General features: G+C 44.2%; 1 protein-coding gene across 6 annotated transcripts in view; it reads right to left on the reverse strand.

Moving 5' to 3' along the window:
• Rubcn (rubicon autophagy regulator) overlaps positions 1 to 20323 on the reverse strand; it is a 61630-nt gene extending 41307 nt beyond the window's left edge. For 5 of the 6 annotated variants that reach the window (XM_051149797.1, XM_051149796.1, XM_051149802.1 and 2 more), the window contains exons 1-2: positions 13338 to 13595; positions 1207 to 1360 (exon numbers count right to left, since the gene is read on the reverse strand). In XM_051149797.1, the coding sequence (XP_051005754.1) occupies positions 1207 to 1360; positions 13338 to 13405 (222 nt within the window). In that variant the 5' untranslated portion in view covers positions 13406 to 13595. Of the gene's footprint in view, positions 1 to 1206; positions 1361 to 13337; positions 13596 to 20120 lie in introns of those variants that run through there. The other variant, XM_051149799.1, reaches the window with a different exon arrangement.
• Positions 20324 to 20473: the final 150 nt, after the last annotated feature.

The following is a 20473-nucleotide window of genomic DNA, read 5'->3' on the forward strand; positions in this document are numbered from 1 at the left end:
TTTTCTGTTACTGATTAACCAAACGAGTAAGTGCAGAGCTGCAGCTTGAATCCGGGGCCTTGCATAGGCAGCAACTGCTTTACCACCACTCTAGGGCTGGATCAAAGCATAGTGCTAAAACAAGGGAGAGGAAACACTTCCTGGCGGCGGTTGATAAAAACGGCCTTCTAGGGGCTGGAATTGTAAGATCCAGGACAGCCAGGGCTACATGATGAGACTGTTTCAAAAACAAAACAAAGCAAAGCAAACAAAACCAAAATTCTCCTAAGATGCCATGTTCTAGGTCTTAGAATCTAAGGAATGACTTGTGATTGTTACTTTTAAGGAAAAAGGGACTTTTCATGATAAATTTGGTAATCTAGAGATGAAGAGGTCATCCAGGTAGGACCAGTGTTATTGTAAGAGCCATTTAGGAGAGAAAGAGAGCTGAGAGAAAGAGAGGTGACACGAAAGCAGAAATAACTTTCAAGACATTATGCTGATGGTTTTTAAAAAATAGAGCCAACAGCCAAAGAATACAAGGGTCACAGTTTAGAAGCTGAAAAGTAAGGAAAGAAGAAACTTTTAGCCTGGAGGTGGTGGCACACACCCGTAATCCCAGCACTCCGGAGGCAGAGGCAAGCAGATCTCTGTAAGTTGGAGGCCAGCCTGGTTTGCAGAATGAGTTCCAAGACAGCCAAGGATACACAGAGATACCCTGTCTTCAAACAAACAAACAAAAATGTCAAAAGGAGCAGGAGCAGGAGGAGGAGGAAGAGGCGGTGATTTGGAACAGCCTAGAGAAGTGCAGCACAGCAGATACCTTGTTTGAGCCGAATGAAACCTTCTTGAGGATTCTGACCTCAAGAGCTGCAAGATAATAAATCTATAACTAGCCAGCAAATTCATCTTTGCTATAGAATCAATGGGAAGCAAACTGATCTAATCTCTTGCTGATGTGTCCGACCCAGCAGTTTATTCATTCCTCTGACATCTGTGGCATACCACGCACTAAGTGACATATTCTGGAGGGAGGAAGGGAAGGAGGGAGGGAGGAAGGGAGGTAGGGAAGAAGAGCAGAAGCATGCACACACAAGCAGGCACGCACAAGCAAGCATGCACACTCACACAAACCAGTGGCCTTCATCTTTTCTCTACCAACCAACTTAGTGCAACTGTTTTTTAAGTGATTCATCCAACCAGATGGGAGAAATGAATTTTACATACCTGGTCGTTGATGAGTCCATGATGCAGAATGCTCTGCATGTCCCTGCAAAGCCGCTCCAGGCCACCATACTTGGACCAGACATTGGGGCAGTTGGCTGACACCAAACCCTCCACAGTAGTCTTCAAATTACCCAGCAACTGCCAGTGCTCTCTCCTGGAATCACACCAATGGTTAGTTAAGTTTGCTGTACCCGATTCTGATCATTCATGTTAAAAAAAAAAAAAGTCTCCTGCCGTATATCCTGACATTCTTTCATCTATTAATTTTTCACTTCAATAAAAGGCTCCACTCTGAGAGTATTACAGTTATAAAGACTTGAGCCCTCACACATGGCATATAATGGCTATTTGTGATTTTAGGAGTGTAACCCATTAAGATTCATTTCTGAGCCAGGCTGTGGTGGCGCACACCTTTAATCCCAGCACTCAGGAGGATCCATTTCTGAATAACGATAATACATAGGCAAGAGGTGAGAAGACCTACCCACAATCAAGAAAAATTCTTTTTTTTTTTTTCTTTTCTTTTTTTGGTTATTCGAGACAGGGTCTCTCTGTGTAGACCAGGCTGGCCTCGAACTCACAGCGATCCGCCTGCCTCTGCCTCCCGAGTGCTGGGATTAAAGGCGTGTGCCACTACCGCCTGGCTTCGAAAAATTCTTTTTTTGAGATAGGGCTTCTCTGTGTAGCCCTGGCTGCCTTGGACTTGCTTTGTAGACAAGGTTGGCCTAGAATTCACAGAGATCCGCCTGCCTCTGCCACCCCAAGTGCTGGGATTAAAGGCACGCACCACCACGCCCTGCCAGAAAGATTTTATTCTCATGTGTATGGATGTTTTGCCTACGTATGTGTCTTTGCCCATGTGCATGCCTGGTGATGGTGGAGGTAAGAAGAGGGCATTGGATCCCCTGAGGCTGGAATTACAGATGTTGTGAGCTGCCACGTAGGTGCTGGGAATCGAACCCAGGTCCACCTGAAGACTAGAAAGTGTTCCTTACCACTAATCCATCTCTCTCAGCCTAAGACACGAACTCTTTAATGCTAGAAACCCAACCCAAACCTGCTTTTTGCTCACTATAGTCCCAAGCACTAAGCAGAGCATAGTAAAGGACAGAGGGTAGTTCAAACATATACACACAAATATCATAGATAAAAACACAAACTAGTTGTAATTCTTTTTGAGACAGAGTCTCATGTATTCTAGGCTGCCCTTGATATCACTGTGTAACTGAGGATAACTTTAAATTTGTGACTGGAGAGATGGCTCAGTGGTTAAGAACACTGACTGCTCTTCCAGAGGACCAGGTTCAAGTCCCAGTACCCACATGGCAGTTCACAACTGTCTGTATCTCCAGTTCCCTGGGACCTGACAGCCTCACACAGACATACAGGCAGGCAAAACACAATGCACGTAAAGTTGTGATCCTCTTTGATACTCCCTCCCAAGTGCTGAGGTTACAGTTGTGTGCTACCAGCTCTGGTTTTATGCAGTGCTAGTGATCCAACCCAGGGCTTTCTTGAGCTAGACAAAGACTCTAACTACTGAGCTACAGTCCCAGGCCACCCATGATTTTTTTTTTTCCCTCCGTGATTTTTTTTTTCTGGGACAGGGTTTCTCTGTCTAGACTTGGCTGTCTTGGACTCACTTTGTAGACCAGGCTGGCCTCGAACTCACAGCGATCTGCCTGCCTCTGCCTCCCAGAGTGCTAGAATTATAGGCATGAGCCATCATGCCTGGCCCCAGAAAGATTTTAAGTTTGCATTGAAGTCACTTTGAGACATGTCTCCAATCCAGTCAGCTTTCACCTTGCTCTCCTAGACTATTTGATGTACTTCAGTGGAAAAGTCAGAAAAATTGCTGCCCTTCATCACCTTGGTTCCTCTTAATCCCTAGCATTTTCTCACCACAGCTTTTAACCAGCAAAACCCCAAGACCAAGTGCAACTGAACGCAGCAGCTGGATGAACTGGTCAAACTGGACGAGGAAAGCACACGGAGATGGTGACGTGTTGCTCTTGGCCTCTCGGGCCCCAACTGCTACACTGCACACATTGTCTTCTTTTCCATTATTAGACTACTGCTCTCTCCTCTTTTCTTTCTTTCTTTCTTTTTTTTTTTTTTCTCTCTCCTCTTTTCATAGTGGCACAGGAAACAGTAAAGATTTCCTCAGGAAACGTTATCATAGCCATTTTATATCGTGTAAACAGCAGCCGCAGAAGGATTCTGAATTATAATCCCTTCCATCAATACACTCTTTTGTGCATTTTCTGAGAAATTTTAGAAAGGTAGATGAGTGAAGGCAGACAGGTAAACCCCATATATAAAATCAGTGATAGGTATAGGGGCATCCATAAAGGGAGGAGCAACTGGATTGGGCTTCTGCTCTGAAGGCCTTGGGAGCAAGAATTTGTTTGAACTGGGAGACATTCAGGTTTTCTTTTCCTTAATAAACATCTGAATTACCAGCTGGGCATAGTGGGTCACACCCATAATCCCAGCATTCAGAAGGCTTTGACAGGAGGATTGTCATAAACTCAAGGCCATCTTGTACTACAAACAGAGTTTCCAGGCCAATATGAACAACAGAGTGAGTGACACTGTCTTAAAAACAAAAAACAAAAACAAGGGCTGAAGAGATGGATCAGAAGTTAAGAGCACTGGCCGCTCTTCTAGAGGACTTGGGTTCAATTCCCAGCACCCACAAGGTGGCCCACAACTATCTATAACTTCAATTCCAGAAGATTTAACACCCTTACACCAAAATACATAAAGTAAAAATTATTTTTAAAAACAATAATAAAAACCAAGGGATGGGGCACACACCTTTAATCTCAGCACTCCAGAAGGCAGAGGCAAGCAGATCTCTGTGAGTTTGAGGCCAGCTTGGTCTACATGTGAGTTCTAGGACAGCCAAGGCTACACAGAGAAACCCTATCTGAAATAAACCAAAGCCAAAACCAAACCAACCAACCAAAAACATGGAGTCACCAGACTTTTCTTGTATATCTATACCACTCCTAAAATGCCCATAGAACTTCACTTAAAGTTCAATTTATCTTTATATCATGTGGAACTGCCATTCCAGAAGCCAACTGTTGCTCACCGACTGCATCTCCCACGCGTCAGCAGGACTAATCAACTTCTGATCAATTTTGTCAGACTTGGCTTTCACATTCTAATAAACTACAATCAAGCTTTACAGGCCTAACAGCTAGTGTGGCCCAGCAAGTGGCTGCATACCTGCTCTCTGAGTCATTCTGGGTCAATCCCACATGGATTCCTTAGAGAACATTATGAAGCAGACATCACTCTTTGTTCCCCAAATCCTGCAAAGAAAAGCCCTAGAATGTCTGAGCACTCAGGTCTATCAGTAACTTTCCCTGGAGAAAAAACCTTCCTGTCCCACAAGGAAGTGTCTCTGAGATGCCAAATCACCAAGAATCATGGCTCTTCTTCCATGGTATCCCAAGCACTCTGTAATTGGTAGACGCTCATCTGGAAGAAACACATGCCTCTCAAAGTTGTATTTACATAGTTTAGTATGCCTTTTGGTATTTTCTATCCTGATGATAGGAATATTTTCAGAGCGTTGAGATACTAAATTAACTTGAAATTCACAAAGTGGGAATAGGCTAATCCATTCTTACCTGACCCTTAGATGTGCGTAAGAAGACCACCATGGAGAATCAAGTGTCTTCTCCTATGAGGGTGTGTGCGCTGCGCGTGTGTGCGCTGTGTGTGTACAGGTACACATGGAGGCCAGAGCACAGGCTCAGAGTGTCATCCTCAAGTGCTGTCTCTCTCTTTTGAGGTGGACCAATTATGCTGGACTGGCTGCCTACCAGCCCCAGAGATCCTATCCTCTCCCATCAGCTACAAGCCCCACTGTCTGCACTAGGACTACAGGAGTGTTCTGCCGTGTTTAGCATGTTTACTTGGGTGCTAGGTATTGAACTCAGGTCCTGCCGCTTACAAGTTTATGACTGAGCTATCTCCCTAACAACTCCACTATTTTAAAAATGTTTTCAATAGGCAAGATGACTTTTTGCTAGCCTGTTGGATGGCGGCATACCATCTTCAGATGTAGCCTTTACCTGGACAAAGTCTAAGCCTTTGGAATGTGTTAGGCCGAGAGAAATTCTTGGTAGAGTCGCCTTTACAAGTACATACAACATTTCCCCTTCTTATCTTAAGTTAAAAATACATCTTTGGGGCTGGAGAGAGGACTCAGCAGTTAAGGGTGTGTACTGATTTTGCAGAGGACCTGAATGTGACTCCTAGCACCCATGAGAGGTGGCTCTCAACCACCTGTTAACACAGCTGCAGGGGCTCCTCGGCCTCTAGCCTCCACAGGCACTCACATGCATATACACATGCCCACACACAGACACACAGACAGAAGAAACTTCTAGATGAATCTTTTAAAAAGTACTTCTTAAGTGTCTCATTCTAAGCCAATGACAAACAAGGCCATTCAGTCGCAGAACTGATAAAGCTGTCATCGACAGAAACAAGAAGCACAACCCATCGCAGCCTGACTCTTTTCACCCACTTACAGTAAAGCCAGACTCAGGATGCAATCCTATTTTCTTGTGGGAGAATTTTAGACACAATCTCCATGAAAGAGAAGTAGAAACTACCCAACTGACTCAACTATCTGGGGCAAAAATGTTGTTCTAAATAGTAACTCAAATTATAGTAAGAAGTGACATGTAGGATTGAAACAATGCAGCTGGATAGACCACGAATGAGGACACTACACCATTGTAAAATGACAGTCAATGTAAAAAATACTGGCAAGTTGGCAATCCCCGATGAGTTCTGTATGTGTGTGTGTGTGTGTGTGTGTGTGTGTGTGTGTGTGTGTGTCTGAACACGTGTATCTGTTCAGGTATGCACGGAGGCCAGAGAAGAACCTCAGCGTGTCATCCTTAGAAATGCTCCTGCGCATTTTGTGCAGATGGCAACCAGAGGTCAGCCTCAGCTGTTTTCTTAGGAGTCATCCATCTTGTTTTCTGAGACAGGTTCTCTCACAGGGATCTGAGGCCTGCTGCCTAGGCTAGGCTGACTGACCAGCAAGCCCCAGAGAACTGCTCATCTCTGCATCGCAGAGCTGGGATTACAAACACATGCTGCCACGCCCGGGTTTGCTGCTCTTGCTTATGTTTAATGTAGGTGCTAGGCAGGGATAGAATGCAGGGCCTCCTCCTTGCAGAGCAATCCCTTCATTACCTCCCCAAGCCCTAGAATGTTCTTTTTAGAAGCAAAAGGAAACTGCTCTAGCATATTGCTTTCACAGTATGTCTTTTGTCCAGAACAGATATCATTACTGAGATCACAGTTAGAGGTCAGGTTGTACCAAGTGAAGAAATGATTTGATCCCTGAAGTGGAGGGTGAGACAGGATATCAACATGATGAACCCTAGAAAAGAATTAAAATTTTGACCAGAAATACTTTCCAAAGCTTTGATAGCATTCTGGGGGGAAGGGGTGTGTGCACACTAATATCAATGTAAAAATACTTAAAAAAAAAAAAAAAAAGAGTTAACAGTGTTACCTTGGTGACATGAGGAGGTGATTAGGCCTTTTCTTTCTTTTTTTGTTTCTGTTTTTGTTTTTCAAGACAGGGTTTCTCTATGTAGCCCTGGCTGTCCTGGAACTCATTCTGTAGACCCCTCTGAGTGTTGAGATTAAAGGCCTGTGCCACCACTGTGTGGTGGTTTAAGCCTTTTCTGAGATTAACAATTAATAAAAGGTCCACAAGGCCAGGTGTGGTATCACACGCCTTTAATCCCAGCATTGGGGAGGCAGAGGCAGGTGAATCTCCTTGAGTTCGAGGCCAGCAGGGGTCTACAAAGCCAAGTACCAGGGCAGCCAGGGCTACACAGAGAAACCCTGTCTCAAAAAACCAAAAATAAATAAGTAAAAATAAAAGATCCACAGGGGCTGGTAAGATGGCTCAGTGTTTAAGAGTACTTGCAGAGGCCTTAGACTCAGTTCCCAGCGCTCACATGGTGGCTCACAACTGTCTGTGGCTCCAATTCCAGAGACTCTAACGCCCTCCTCTGGCCTCTGAGGGTGCACATATACACATGCAAGTAAATACTCATGCACATAAAATAAAAATAAAGAAAACATTTAAAAAGAAACAATAACCCAACCAAGTTAGCAAACAACTGGAAAGTACTATAAAAGATTTTTAAATACTCAAATGTCAAATGTCGGCAAGCCCCTGGGACTTCCAAGGCCAGAAAGCACGTCCTAGAAAGAATTAGTTCCTCTTGTATGTACAGAAAGAAACAAAACAAAAGAGAAATAATTATCAATAACACTGAGGTAATGAGAGATTCTCATCCTTAATCTGACTGTAACATTTCCTTATATCTGGCTATATAATTTGTTTTTAATTACATAGTATTTAACTTTTAGATTCTATGATTAAGGAGTTATGCTGCTTCTTAAATGCTATGCTTATGGGAAAACACTGTTGACTCTATTGTCCACTCTCTCAACTCTGAGGCATGCAGGAGAACCTAGCCACTGGCCGGCCCTGTTCCTATCTAGAAAGAAATAGGAAGTATCTCTAGACAGCTTTATAACTTATATCTTTTCAGCAGATGCCTCACCAGGCATACCAAACTAGAGTGATGCTGGAATTGTTGAACTTCATCAATGAGCATATTTAACAAAAGGAACTACAACCAGTGGTGACGCACGACCACCTCAGTGTGGAGCTCACACGTTCTCCATCACGTGGGCGCAGTGCAAATACTAAGCTCCCTGCTAGCATTCCTCAGTCTAAGTACAACAGCGTCTACGTGGTGTGTTATACCCCAAGCATGTTGGCCTCTCGCTGGCTTCTGTGATTTTACTCACCAGATCTTCCCACTTAGAACATCTTTTCCCGTCACCCCACGCAGGGATTCACGCTCAGCTCTAGCTCAGCTTCCTCTCAGAGATACTAAAGAACGTGCTTCACTATGAGTCCTTTGTTAGGATCCCCAGGCACTACGCTATCGCTAGACCATTCTTCCTTGTAATACTTCAAAATCATTATTTTAATTACCACACACAGCGAGCCTAGGTCCAATTATGTTGTCAAAGCAAGTTTTACAATTAACCAGACAAGTTAATGAAACATGTGTAGGATTTTAAAAGGAAAGGGTGAGGCCGGCAGTGGAGGTACATGCCTTTTGTCCCAATACTTGGGAGGCAGAGGCAGGCCTCTGGTCAAGGCCAGCCTGGTCGACAGAGTGAGTTCCAGGATAGCCAGGGCTACACAGAGAGACCTTGTCTCAAAGACAAAAACAAACAAACAAAATAAAGAGAAGGGTGGCAAAGATGAAAAGGAAGAAAAAGAGAAAAAAAATTTGATAGAAGAACTGAAAAACTTCCTTAAACAGAACCAGGTGTGAGGTAAAGCCAACGGAAGTGCTTGAGGCATAGTACCTGCTGCTGTCAGCTGACACACCTCCCCCTCCTGCCTTCTGACAAAAACACTTTTCCTAAAAGCTTCAAGGGTATATTTGGAGGGGATGGTGGGGGGCAGTCAGGGAGGGAGCAGGAGCAGGAGGTGTTTGATACAAATAGTTAACTCCACAGTATAGAATGCTCAAAAATCATGTGATCGGTCACCTGCTTTACCACCTGTCCTTATGCACGGCCAAGCCTTGGCATTATCAAGGTGAAAAGGAAAGGTTGTGACACGGAGATGGACAGGCATGGGTCGGACCGCCTTCCATACAGCAGCACTGAAAGGATGCCTAAGCTCTTCAGGCAAAGAGCGAGAGAGACCCTGGGAGGAGTGCAAAGAGCAAGGATGGGATGGTTGGGAAGAAGCCAGAGCGGCTGAACGACGAGCCATGACCAAGAGCTGCAGAGAGACTAACCACAAACTGAACACTAGTGCACGGCACTTGGACGACGGTCTATTTTCTTCTGCCCCTGTAATTGCTGACTTCTCTATATTACAATTTGATACTTTATTATTATCAGAGACTATTTTCTCGCAAGTATATAATGCACTGTGAGCACATTACCCTCATGTCCCCACTACATTCCAACCCTTTCCGTTGCTCCCATTGTCCCCTTTGCTGCAGTTTCACTTCTACTTTCATATTGTTAGTACATGTATGACCTTACGTATCTGTAAAGTATAGGAATGAGAGAAAATAAGAGGCAATCGGATTTTTAATCTTCTGAGACTGACTTTAGATGATTATCTTCAGGAGCATCCATTTGCCTACAAACAATATAATTTCATCCTGTACTGTGGCTGAAGAAATCCCATTGTGTATACAACCACAATAGGAAACGTCACTGACCATCCCTGAGCTAACACTGTAGTGACTTTGTTTCTGAAAAGTAAATAAATAACCGTATGGAAACCTGAACTGGGAGGCTACATTCAGAAAGGGAAATGAGTTAAGTAGTTGCTAGACTCATCTCCACTGTGAGACTATGTCTGTGGGTAACCATGTGCACCTGCCTTGGATTCACGCCCTTTCCAGAAAGGAACCACTGTTATCACTTATTTTGGCCCATGAAGTTCTACAAAGGCTTCATCCTACCCTAGGATCCATCATTTAAGCCCAACACGATCCAGGCCCATTTGAGCAGCGCGCTCTACTTCCTGACTGTAAGAACACCAGTCAGTCAGCCCTGAATGTCTGCGTTGGCTGGAGATGCTGGCCTGCATCCTTTCTGTTACTGCTGTTGAGATCGCCAGGCTTAAGGGCTCTAAGGTTTCCCTGTGGAAAATCTCACTGAGAAGGGACCCAACAAAGCAGGATCCAGCTGAGAGACAGGGGTGGACAAAACATCTGGCTTTCAGCACCAAGGTTTGGCTGTGCCTAAAAGCAATGCTATGCCCTGGATTTTTAAAAGAAATATAAACCATTATATCTGGAGATGGATTAAAAAAAAAAGAATTTAAGGAAACACTAATGCTTGCTTGGATAAGGGACATGGGAAAGAGTGTTCCTGTGTGGTTCTAGCTTAGTTGACTAGATGGAAAATGCCACAAACTAGGGCTGAGGACATAGGAGGGGAAGGTTTTGGTCTGTTTAGTGTTCAGAGTCACCTATTTAATTCTGACTCTGTGGGCCACTGCACCAGGAACACTGGGCCCTGGGTAGAGCTGAACTCCTAGCCCTCCAGGAGACTGCACAGCTCACTGAGGTGTAGGGCGACAGGGCAATGATTGAAGGCAGGACTATTGTTTTAATGATAGTTTCAGCAGACAACTCCCCCAAACTGGCATTTAAGGAAACTTCAGGGAAAGATTAATACCATCCTTAAGTCCAGTGGTATTTTGCTATCAGACAGTTAACCACGTGGAAAACAATAGGGTAACCTATGATGTAAGCACACTTATAGGATGAAGCTAAGAGCTAGGTCAACATCCCAATCTCCCATGTGCTCAGCTAGAGGAGCCCTGGAAATAGGAAGGGAAAGTTACAGCACCGCAAACAGTAACCCGTGGACAACAACCTAGCATATGGAACCTGGAGACTGGACCAACCCTTGTACTTTAGTGCACACCAGGCATTCGGTGAGGAGCCTGAGCTCATGGTTTAAGCCTTGTGATCTTCCAACAGAGTAGAAGACCGCAGCACTCAGGAGGGACTCAGTAAGATGAGCAAGTCAAGCGCACAAGCTACGGTTCCACTGTAGCTTTAGATATAGGAAATGAAAAGAGAATTCTGAAATTCCACTGTGAGCTCAGCTCTGGCCAGGCTGGCTGAGTGGGAAATGCCGCTGAGATAAAAACAAAAGAGACACTTTTGGTGGGTTTCCATAGTGCCCATTTCACTATCGAGGGCTTTCATTGGAAAACTGTATATCCTTCATGCTTAAAAACTGCTGCCATCTCCTCTAGTGGGCTTTCTGAATTGTGTGTTGTAGTGACCATAAAAAGGCTATGTTTGCTGTGGTCCAGCACAATGCATCAATTCTCACACATAAGGCATGCACTTGCCAGCATCTATCTGGAGCTATGGAGGCCATCAGTGCCATGAAGCTTCATTAAACACATGCTGAACTAACCAGCACCAGGGTAGCCTTACAACAAGAGTCTGTGTGAGCATGTGTGCGTGCGTGCGTGTGTGTGTGGCCCCACTGCTGGAGTTGCTTAGACTAAAGCACTCTAGTTAAGATGCACATATGAAAGGGGTAATTGACAGAAACACGTACCTGCATAGGAGTTGCCCTGCCCACCTAAATGACAGGCACAGAACAGTAAACCGCTAACACCGCTGTGTACATTTGTCACTATTGTCATTTTGGGCAGCAGCAGAGTACAGATGTTAAAGGTAACTGGGCATGGGTCTCAGTTCTACCAGAGAGTCACTGAATGACCACAGCAAGTCACTTAAGCTGTCTGTCCCTCTGCTTCCTAGTCTGTGAAGTGACAGTAGTTACAGTAGCTACTTGACACATCTGTGAAAACATTACATAAGTCAACCCTCACAACGCCATCAAGACAGTGTCTGGCATATAATAGATAAGCAATGGATAACCAACCAGCCAGCTAACTAACTAACTAACCAACCAACCAACCAACCAACCAGCCAACCAATACAGCTGCAGCTAAATGGGAAAGAAAAAACAAAAATATCTGACCCAGCCTGGGCCACATGATATATAGTAGAGAAAAAGCAAAATAACTCTAAAGCTTGCTTAGCAGCTGCAAGGTATATATTTTACATAAAACACTTCACAGACATCTGGAGGAAAAAATAAATAGCCAAATATACAAAAGCAGAAACTAAAATGTTGAAAAGGGAAGTAAAACATGTAGTTTCATTTAGTATACACCATTGACAGCCCTCAGGTAACAACTCCAAGCCCTATTAATCCAGTGGCCACAGGCTACTCTGTACTCAAGAAAGTACATCATAGCAAGCACTTTTCAATTCTCCCCTAAGAATACTCTGAGGTAAATTATTTTGCTTCTAGTCTTTGGACTTTGCCGGCCCTGGAGACCATCGCTGTATTAAACCCACCTCTACGTCAAGAAAGACTTCCTTGCTCCATACTCTGCTGCGTCTCTCTGCTTCTGCATCCTCTCAAGATGCAAAAGACCCTGTTTTTGTTGTTCTTGTGATGCTGGGGTTGGAACCCAGGGCCACCTGCGTGCTAGGCAAGGGCTCCACCCTGAGTAACTCTCCCAAACCTAAGACCAGTTGTCAATGAAGTAAATCCTAAGTAGATGGAACTAAAGCAGCTTTCTAACCCTAATGTGGGCTGGTGAAACGGCTCTGTGAGTAAAGCCTGACAACTGGAGTTCTATTCTCAGGATCTACGGCCTCCTCCAAATTGCCCTCTAACTTCCACATGTACAAATAAATAAGGATAATTGTTTAAATTAAAAAAAAAAAAAACCAAAATCTTAAATTTCTCATTTTCTAGAAGCTAAGACTGCCTGACAATAGTTCCACATAAACTTGAGTTTGCTTAGTTTGTATTGTGGGGAAGAAGCAAAGGGGTTGAAGACAAAAAGGAAATGACAGAGGACCTCTTAGGGAAGCGGGATCTCAATGACAAAGGACATGCACACAATTTCTGTCCCTTCAGCAAGCCCACACCCAGTGCAATCAGTGGCTTTTCACACACAGGCCCTCACCTCCTCCTCCTCACTCACATTCATCCCTTCATAGCCCTGCTGAGCCAATCATAACCTAAAGCCTTAGCTCCCAGAAATTCTGACAGCACCCTCTGGGTTGTCTGGGGTGTCCTCACAAGTTTTAAGGCAGGGCATCAACCTTGTCCTTGCTCTTCTCTGTGGACTCTGGCCTATAAAATCTCCTAACAGCAGCTCAGTTCCTTCTCCCAGACTCTCAATGTCCACCTCTCCTCCAGGAGCCTTGGATCTTAGCTTCAGTGTCTTCCATTCCTAGGCCCTCAACGAAGCATACACCCGCGCCCTTGCTCACCGTCCCTCAACTCGCCTCCCTCATCCTTATACCCGCCCCGTCAGTCCCTCTTCTTGGAAATTCTTCCCAAACAAGTCACTGGCAGCAAGTCGCCCTCAGGTCTGCCGCGCCCCGCACTGCGTGTCATCCTAGCCCTGTTAAGTCTCCTTGCGCTAGCGCACACCCAGCCGCCTCGACTGCCAGCCGCTCCCAGCCCACCTGCTCTCCTCAGGCAGGCGCTCCCCACCGCCGCCGCCAAGATCCATTCTCGCGCCCTCCGGACGCATCCGGGACTGTAAGGCCGTCTCCGTGGCGAAGAGAGGCTTCCGGACGCTTCGGCAGCCAGGGCACCCGGAGCAGCCTCAGGGCAGGGGAGGCAACACAGCTGGTGGACTCAGAACCATGCTCAGCACCGTGGCAGCGACAGCGCCAAGGACTGCTTGCTGCCTCAGCTGTCGTCTACCCCAGCCACCCCCACTTCCGGCCCTAAGAACTACAATTCCCAACAAGCCCTTCGAAGATCGGCCTCTCCCGACATGCATTGCCCTACCCAATCCTAGGTTGAGATAACCTGGCCACACACGTCTCCAGCCACGTGCCAGACGAGTTTGCTTAGGCTGGGAACCTGGATTGAAAGCTCCAGCTAAGGACAATCAGGAATGTGAGGGTACACCCTTGTCACACTTTACTCAGGAAATCGAACTCTGTCGGTGGTTAAGTTAGACAACAAAGCTGACTTAATCCGATTTCGATGAACTTCACTTACATCCATCCTGATTGAACACCTGTTGGTGTTTAGGAGCGACTCCAAGCATTTACACCAAGAGATCACAAACTGAACGGCAATAGAAACAGTAGAAAGGCAAGGCTTTGAGAGAAAGTCTCGTGCAGAAGTGATGTCAGGGTACAGGCTACTGTCTTGCTTTATTTCTATTTTTTTAATATTGTCATATGTATATACCTGTGCCTGAGTGTATGTGTGTGCACCATGTGCCTTAGGTGCCCGGGAAAGGGACCCCGGGTCTTCCTCAAGAACAGGTAGTTCTCAACCATTTAGCCAGTTCTCTGCCCCATTTTGGTTTTGTAGCACAGCTGACCTGGGATTCAGGGTCCTCATCTTCCGGAGTGCTGAGATAATAAGCATATCCCACCAAAGGCAGGCCCAGCAGATTCTCGGATTAGTAAGTGTTTACAAGGAAGTAAACGGAGATGTCGGCAAGATGGACAAAACAGTTCTGGCAGATACTACGAAAATAGCTGTTTGGAAACTGCTGCTTCTTAGTCATCAAAACTGGAGGAAGGCAAGATGGTTGCTACCAAGCCTGCCTACCAGAGTTCAAACTCCAGACCCTCAGGGTGGAAGGAGAGAACCAACTCATAAAGTTATTCTCTGGCGGGGGGAATGAGATGTAATGATGTAGGCATTCTCATGCAAGCAGACCAGGTTATGAAATGACATTTTAAGGAGTTGGCATCTTAGCCATAAGATGGTGAGTTATATCAAGAATGTACAAATAAGGAGATACGGCAAGTCTGCTTACGAAGCCAAGTTTGCCAGTGTGGAAAGGGGATAGGCTGGGGTTGAGAACAAGGTACTAGAGTCCCTGGCTCAATATGGGCAACAGGTTAAAAGACACAGAGACTCGAGACAATTATACTAAGTGAAACAATCCAGTTAAAAAAAAATACTGTATGAGCCTATTCATATAAAAAGCTAAACAAACAAAACCAAAACCCAAAAAAACCCTACAAGTTTGTCAACAACGGAAGAAACCAAATAAGTGGTCCTTAGACAACAGGTGAGGGAAGAATTACAAAAGAGCACAAAACAAGCTTTACAAGTGCCCAGTGTATTTATTATTCAGGTTCTGGCAGTATTTTCACAGGTATCTGCTCCGTGCACCTACATGAACTGTATACTTTAAACGAACATCTTTTATTACCTATCAATTATATCTTATAAAATCGAGGGGGAAAAGGAAACCTGAAAGGCATATTAAATAAAATACAAGGCGGGGTTAGCTGTGAGGAAGTTGTGAGGCCTGTGAGCTGAGCTGCATAGTAAGGCTCCGTCTCAAAAAACAAACAAAATCCAGGCTCAGTTGGCAAAGTGACAGCAACTCAGGCATGCGGCCCTGAGATGACCTGAGTTCTATCTTCAGAACTCACCTAAAAAGTGTGGCGGCACTCTGAAGGCAGGTAGGCTCCTGGGGCTCCTAGCCAGCCAGCCTCACATAATGAGTGAGTCCGGTGCCCCAGGAAAGAGCATGCGTCTCAGACAGGAAGAAGGAGGGATGTTCTCAAATTAGTAATAATAAAACCAAGCTGGAGAGCCTGTGAGGAAGGGCAGCAGAGGTCCGCCTCTGTCATCTATGCACAAGCGCACCTGTGTGCCTAACACGAACACAATGGAATGTAGAAACCATTTGTTCGTTAAGCTGAACAAAGAGATATATGCGTATTGTTTACTGCTTATCCGCTGAGCCTATTACAATGTCTTGACACTCAATCCTACCTGTACATGTGAGAGTGCACACGCACAAACACACACACACCACTAAACACACACAATATAATAATCTTAAATGCTACATCAGATACAAATAAAAAGATTGCTGTTTCTCTGAAACATGTGACACAGCATGTCCTTGCTCATCTGAAACCCACGTTTAACTGGCCCTCTATAGTCTCTGGCCAGACTAGACGTTGTCTTATCTACACTGAGTGAAATCCAGCCTCTACAAAGGGTGGCTGCTTGAATCCTATTTATTTTGACTTAGATGAGGATTCTGAACTGCTCCACTCCAGGCAAATGTATGCGCTCCATCCGGAGCTGTGCCTCGGTCACGTAAGTGAGCAGAGAGTGTCTTCTGCTCTGCAAGTTGTGTGAGGATAAGCGTCACCTCCATATTGTATGCTGCTTCTCCCCCGAGCCTATTACAACACCTGGTGCACAGGGACTATGTGATTAACTGGATAGAAAACGCAGAGTCGACCTTTTAACTCCAGCCTTTGTACCAGGCTGAGCAACATCAATGGTTGTGGGTGGTACTTGTGTGCTTGCAAGTGTGCATGTGGTGGGTGTGTCTGTGCTGCTGCGCACATGTGGTGTGAGCCTTCTACCTCAGTTACCTCCATTTAGGGACTTCCTCACAGACATGCCCAGAGGTGTGTCTCCTAGGTAATTTCAAATCCTGCCTAGGAAAATAGTGTGAACTGTCACATAGCCAGAGCTGACTAGGACATTATTCATACCTAATGAGTTAGCAATTTTTTCTTTTATCTCAATATTAGCCCTAAAAATAATGTAAAATTCAGAATGTTAAGTCCTGACTATAGTCCTGGAAATACAACTTATTGGTATGATATGAAGGAAGTATAATTGAGATTCAGTGAGTTTAACTATTTACCTCAAGTGACAGGGGTTATGGGACTCAAACCGTAACTCTAAAGTCAGTTTATCAATCAGTTTGGCTCTACTTAGGTTGATTTACTTCTTAGTGACTTCGATTGACTACTCCGAGGTCTAGTCTTCATGGCAGTGTTTGTACCTGTAGATCATGTCTCTGACCACAGCTTTATATTTAAACTCATTAATGGGTGTGTGGAACATGTGGAAATACTGGTGATCTCATATGCTGTTGATAGAAAAAATATGTAGATGTTCTGAAAAACAATCTGCCAGTTCCTTAAAAAGTTAAAGTTCTGTCATATGATCCAGCAAGCTGTATACCTAGTGTATTTCTAAGAAGCGAGAACCTATGTCCACGCAAAACTCATATATGAAGTCCATCGCAAACTGTTAATAAGAACCAAAATGTGAAAACAGCCCAACTGTCTATTAGCTGACAAATGGATAAAGAAAATGTGGTATTAAGCTGGGCATGGTGGCACACACCTGTAATCCTAGCACTTGGGAGGCAGAGGCAGACGGATCTGTGATTTTGAGGCCAGCCTGGTCTACAAAGCGAGTTACAGGACAGCCAAGGCTACACAGAAAAATCTTGTCTCAAAACAAACAAACAAACAAACAAACAAACAAAACACAGAAGAAAAGAGAAAAGAAAAGGAAAAGAAAATGTGGTCCATCCATGCAACAGAATACCAATCAAACATTAAAAGGAGTGAACATGGACTTAAAGTGTGAGCGAACCTAGAAAACCTCGTTCAGTGAAAGACGCCGGGCACAAAAGCTCATGTATTCAATGATCCTATGTATGTGAAATGCCCAGAATGAGCAAATCTATAGAGACAGAAAGTAGATTTATGATTGCTACTTTTGTTTGGTTTTGTGTGTGACCTCTCTACTGACAGAATAATGCCACAATGCTCCATTCTTCTGTCCTTTGAAATCTTGGAGAGCCTCTGAATTTGTGAAACTTTAGCCCTTGGGGAAACTTGAAATTCCAAACAAGGCAAGAAGGAATGCTTGACAAGATACCTAGGAACATTCTAAAGAACTGAAAGATTTCAAATCAGGCTTCTGTTTTGAGAAAAGACAGGGACAAAATGTAATATTTACTATATTGGTATAGGAAAGGTTTTAATACATTGGGATATTTGTTATCAGTTCTATAAAATTCTATCAAGTGCATGCTTCCAAAATCTAAATGCATTCTTTTTCTTACATAAGATTAGAAACAAGATGGGGGGGGGGGCGGCTAGAGAGATAGCCCAGAGATTAAGAGCCTTGACTGTTATTCCGGAGGTCCTGAGTTCAATTCCCAGCAACCACATGTTGGCTCACAACCATCTGTAATGTGATCTGATACCCTCTTCTGGCCTGCAGGTACGGTACTGTATATATAATAAATAAATAAATAAATCTATCTTTTAAGAAAAGGGGGGCGGGGAATAAGATGGGCCAGTAAGATGGCTCAGTGGGTGAGGGTGCTTGCTGCCTATTTGATCCCTACATGGTAGAAAGACAGAATGTACTCCCATAAATTGTTCTCTGATTCCACACTTGTGCATGTTACATGTGCTCACACACATATAATAAGTAAATAACTACATACATAAGTGTAAATAGAATTTCCATGCTGGGTATGGTAGTACACACTTGGCACTAAGAAGGCAGAGGCAGGTAGATCTTTGTGAATAAGAGACCAGCCTGATTATGTAGAAGTGTTTCAGGCCAGTCAAGGTTGCCTATGAGACGCTGATGTTAAAAAAAAAAAAATCAATCTACCATCCTTCTTTGTAGTTTACTCCTACAAATGAGCAGAGAATACAGAAGCTATAACTAGTGACAGAGGGCTAATTCAAGGAAGAAATGTCTTCTGCTAAGAGGATCTCAGGATCTCAGACCGTAAAGAATCCCCCACCCTCACCCCAAGACAGACAGGGGTTCTCTGTGTAGTCCTGGTTGCTTTGGAACTCATTCTGTAGACAAGGCTGGCCTGAGACTCCGAGATCTGCCTGCCTTTGCCTCCCAAGCGCTGGATTCAAGTCCTGCATCCATCCTCACCGCCCAACTCAGAGCTGTAAAGAATCTTAGGATAACTTAGCATAGTCTATGTCCTCTCTTGTTTTGAAGCTGAGTAAGGACTACAGAATTTCATTAGGTAATATAAAAAATGACCGAAGAAAATGATAAGTATACTACTTACTCAACACACCCAGGAACTTTGAGTAACTTGTTTGTTTGTTTGTTTGGAGACATAGTCTCACTAGGCAGCCCTGGTTGGCCTGGAATTCTCAGAGACCCACCCTGCCTCTGCTTCTGAGCGCTAAGATCAAAGGCGTGCTCTCCACCATGCCTGGCCACATGCACATTCTTCCTTACAGTCTAGCTTTCCTGGCTGCTGGCAGTTGAAAGAAGGTGGGCGTTGGAAAGTAGAATAGCACATTCAAGGACATTTTGGCAAGAGCATCAGGCTATTCTACTTGACATACCTGATACTATTGTTGGATCTTTCTGAATTCAAATCTTCTACCATTAGTTTTTTGTTTTTGTTTTTTTGTATGCCGTGATAGGTGTGTGCTATGCTAACTGACCATATATTATTATATTTTTGCCAAGGGAAAGAACACCAACTTGATTTTTGTTGTTTTGAGACAGGGTCTCTTCATATAGCCCTTACTGTCCTGAAGCTAACTATGATCTGTCTGGCTTCCAACTCACAGAAATTCAACTGTCTTTGCCTCCCAAGTGCTAGGATTAAAGTTGGTGGACACTACATCTGGCCCAACTTGCCTTTTGAGAATAAAGAATTGTATTCTTAAAGTCTCGACAGAAAATTATACATTTCCTCAAGATAAGACTACTGTGGTTCATCAAACGTACACAAAAAATTATGCTTTTGACTGGAATCACAACTTAGAATGGCTTTTGATTTAACCCCATTACAAACATAGGAAGCATTAGTATATAGTTTTGTTTTGGCTATCAATCAGTAACTGTCACGGTCTTTACTGGAAAGGGCAGATGTGATATAACTATGTTTTGATTGGTAAAAATTACAAAATACGTTATTTATAAATACCATTGTGCATGATAAGAGGTATTTTAAGTAATGGGAGCCACAAGCAAAAAATAGTAAAAGGTGTCACAGCTATTGAATTTGCAAACCACACGGATTGTGACATTACTAAATTAAACATAGGATACTGTGGTTTTCAGATACTTTGGGTCACCACAAAGCTTGGGCTTGGTCTCCACTAAATAAATTTTGGGAAGTGGAGAAAATGGTGGCAGAGATTTCTACATGGACAGAACATTTAACGCTGCTTTTTCCTAAGATGAAAATGTCTGAGATGGTTTTGAGCTGTTAGGGGAGAGATCGAATAACAGGCATGCTTCCACCAAAGTGCGCTGTTGGAGAATAAGGTTTAAAAAAAAAAAGGGGGGGGGGACTATAACATTGGGAAACGAGTTATAAAGCAGTAACGCAAACAGTAAGTTTTCCTATGAGGACGGTTAAGGAAAATATATATATAATCTTCTCACAACTCAACTGATTAATAGAAAAATGCAGCTAAATAAACAGAAGTACTTACCCTCCCAAAGGAAGACGAGGTCTTACTAAGGTAGCTAGTACCAGTACCGTACCAAATGTTTACAGAGTGCCGCCTGAGAGACGGTGCAGATACATTAGCATTTACTTTTATTGCTAAGGTGTCACAAGAATTGTCACTGCATCCTTTCCCATCGGACGTGGCAACTCAGGGAGAGGGGAGCTGGGACTCAAGGCTGCAATCTACTCTCGCAGCGGTCTGTCGGTCGAGCCTCCCGAGGCTGCACTGCAGCGGGAGCGGCCGGGAACACAGCAGGGTCAGGCTAGTGTTTCGGACTGGGCTTCTGAGGCGTTCGGGTCCAGCGGCTGCCCAAGGTGCGGAACGTCGAGGCGCTA

Source organism: Acomys russatus, chromosome 8 (genome assembly GCF_903995435.1).
Source record: "Acomys russatus chromosome 8, mAcoRus1.1, whole genome shotgun sequence".
NCBI lineage: Eukaryota > Metazoa > Chordata > Mammalia > Rodentia > Muridae > Acomys > Acomys russatus.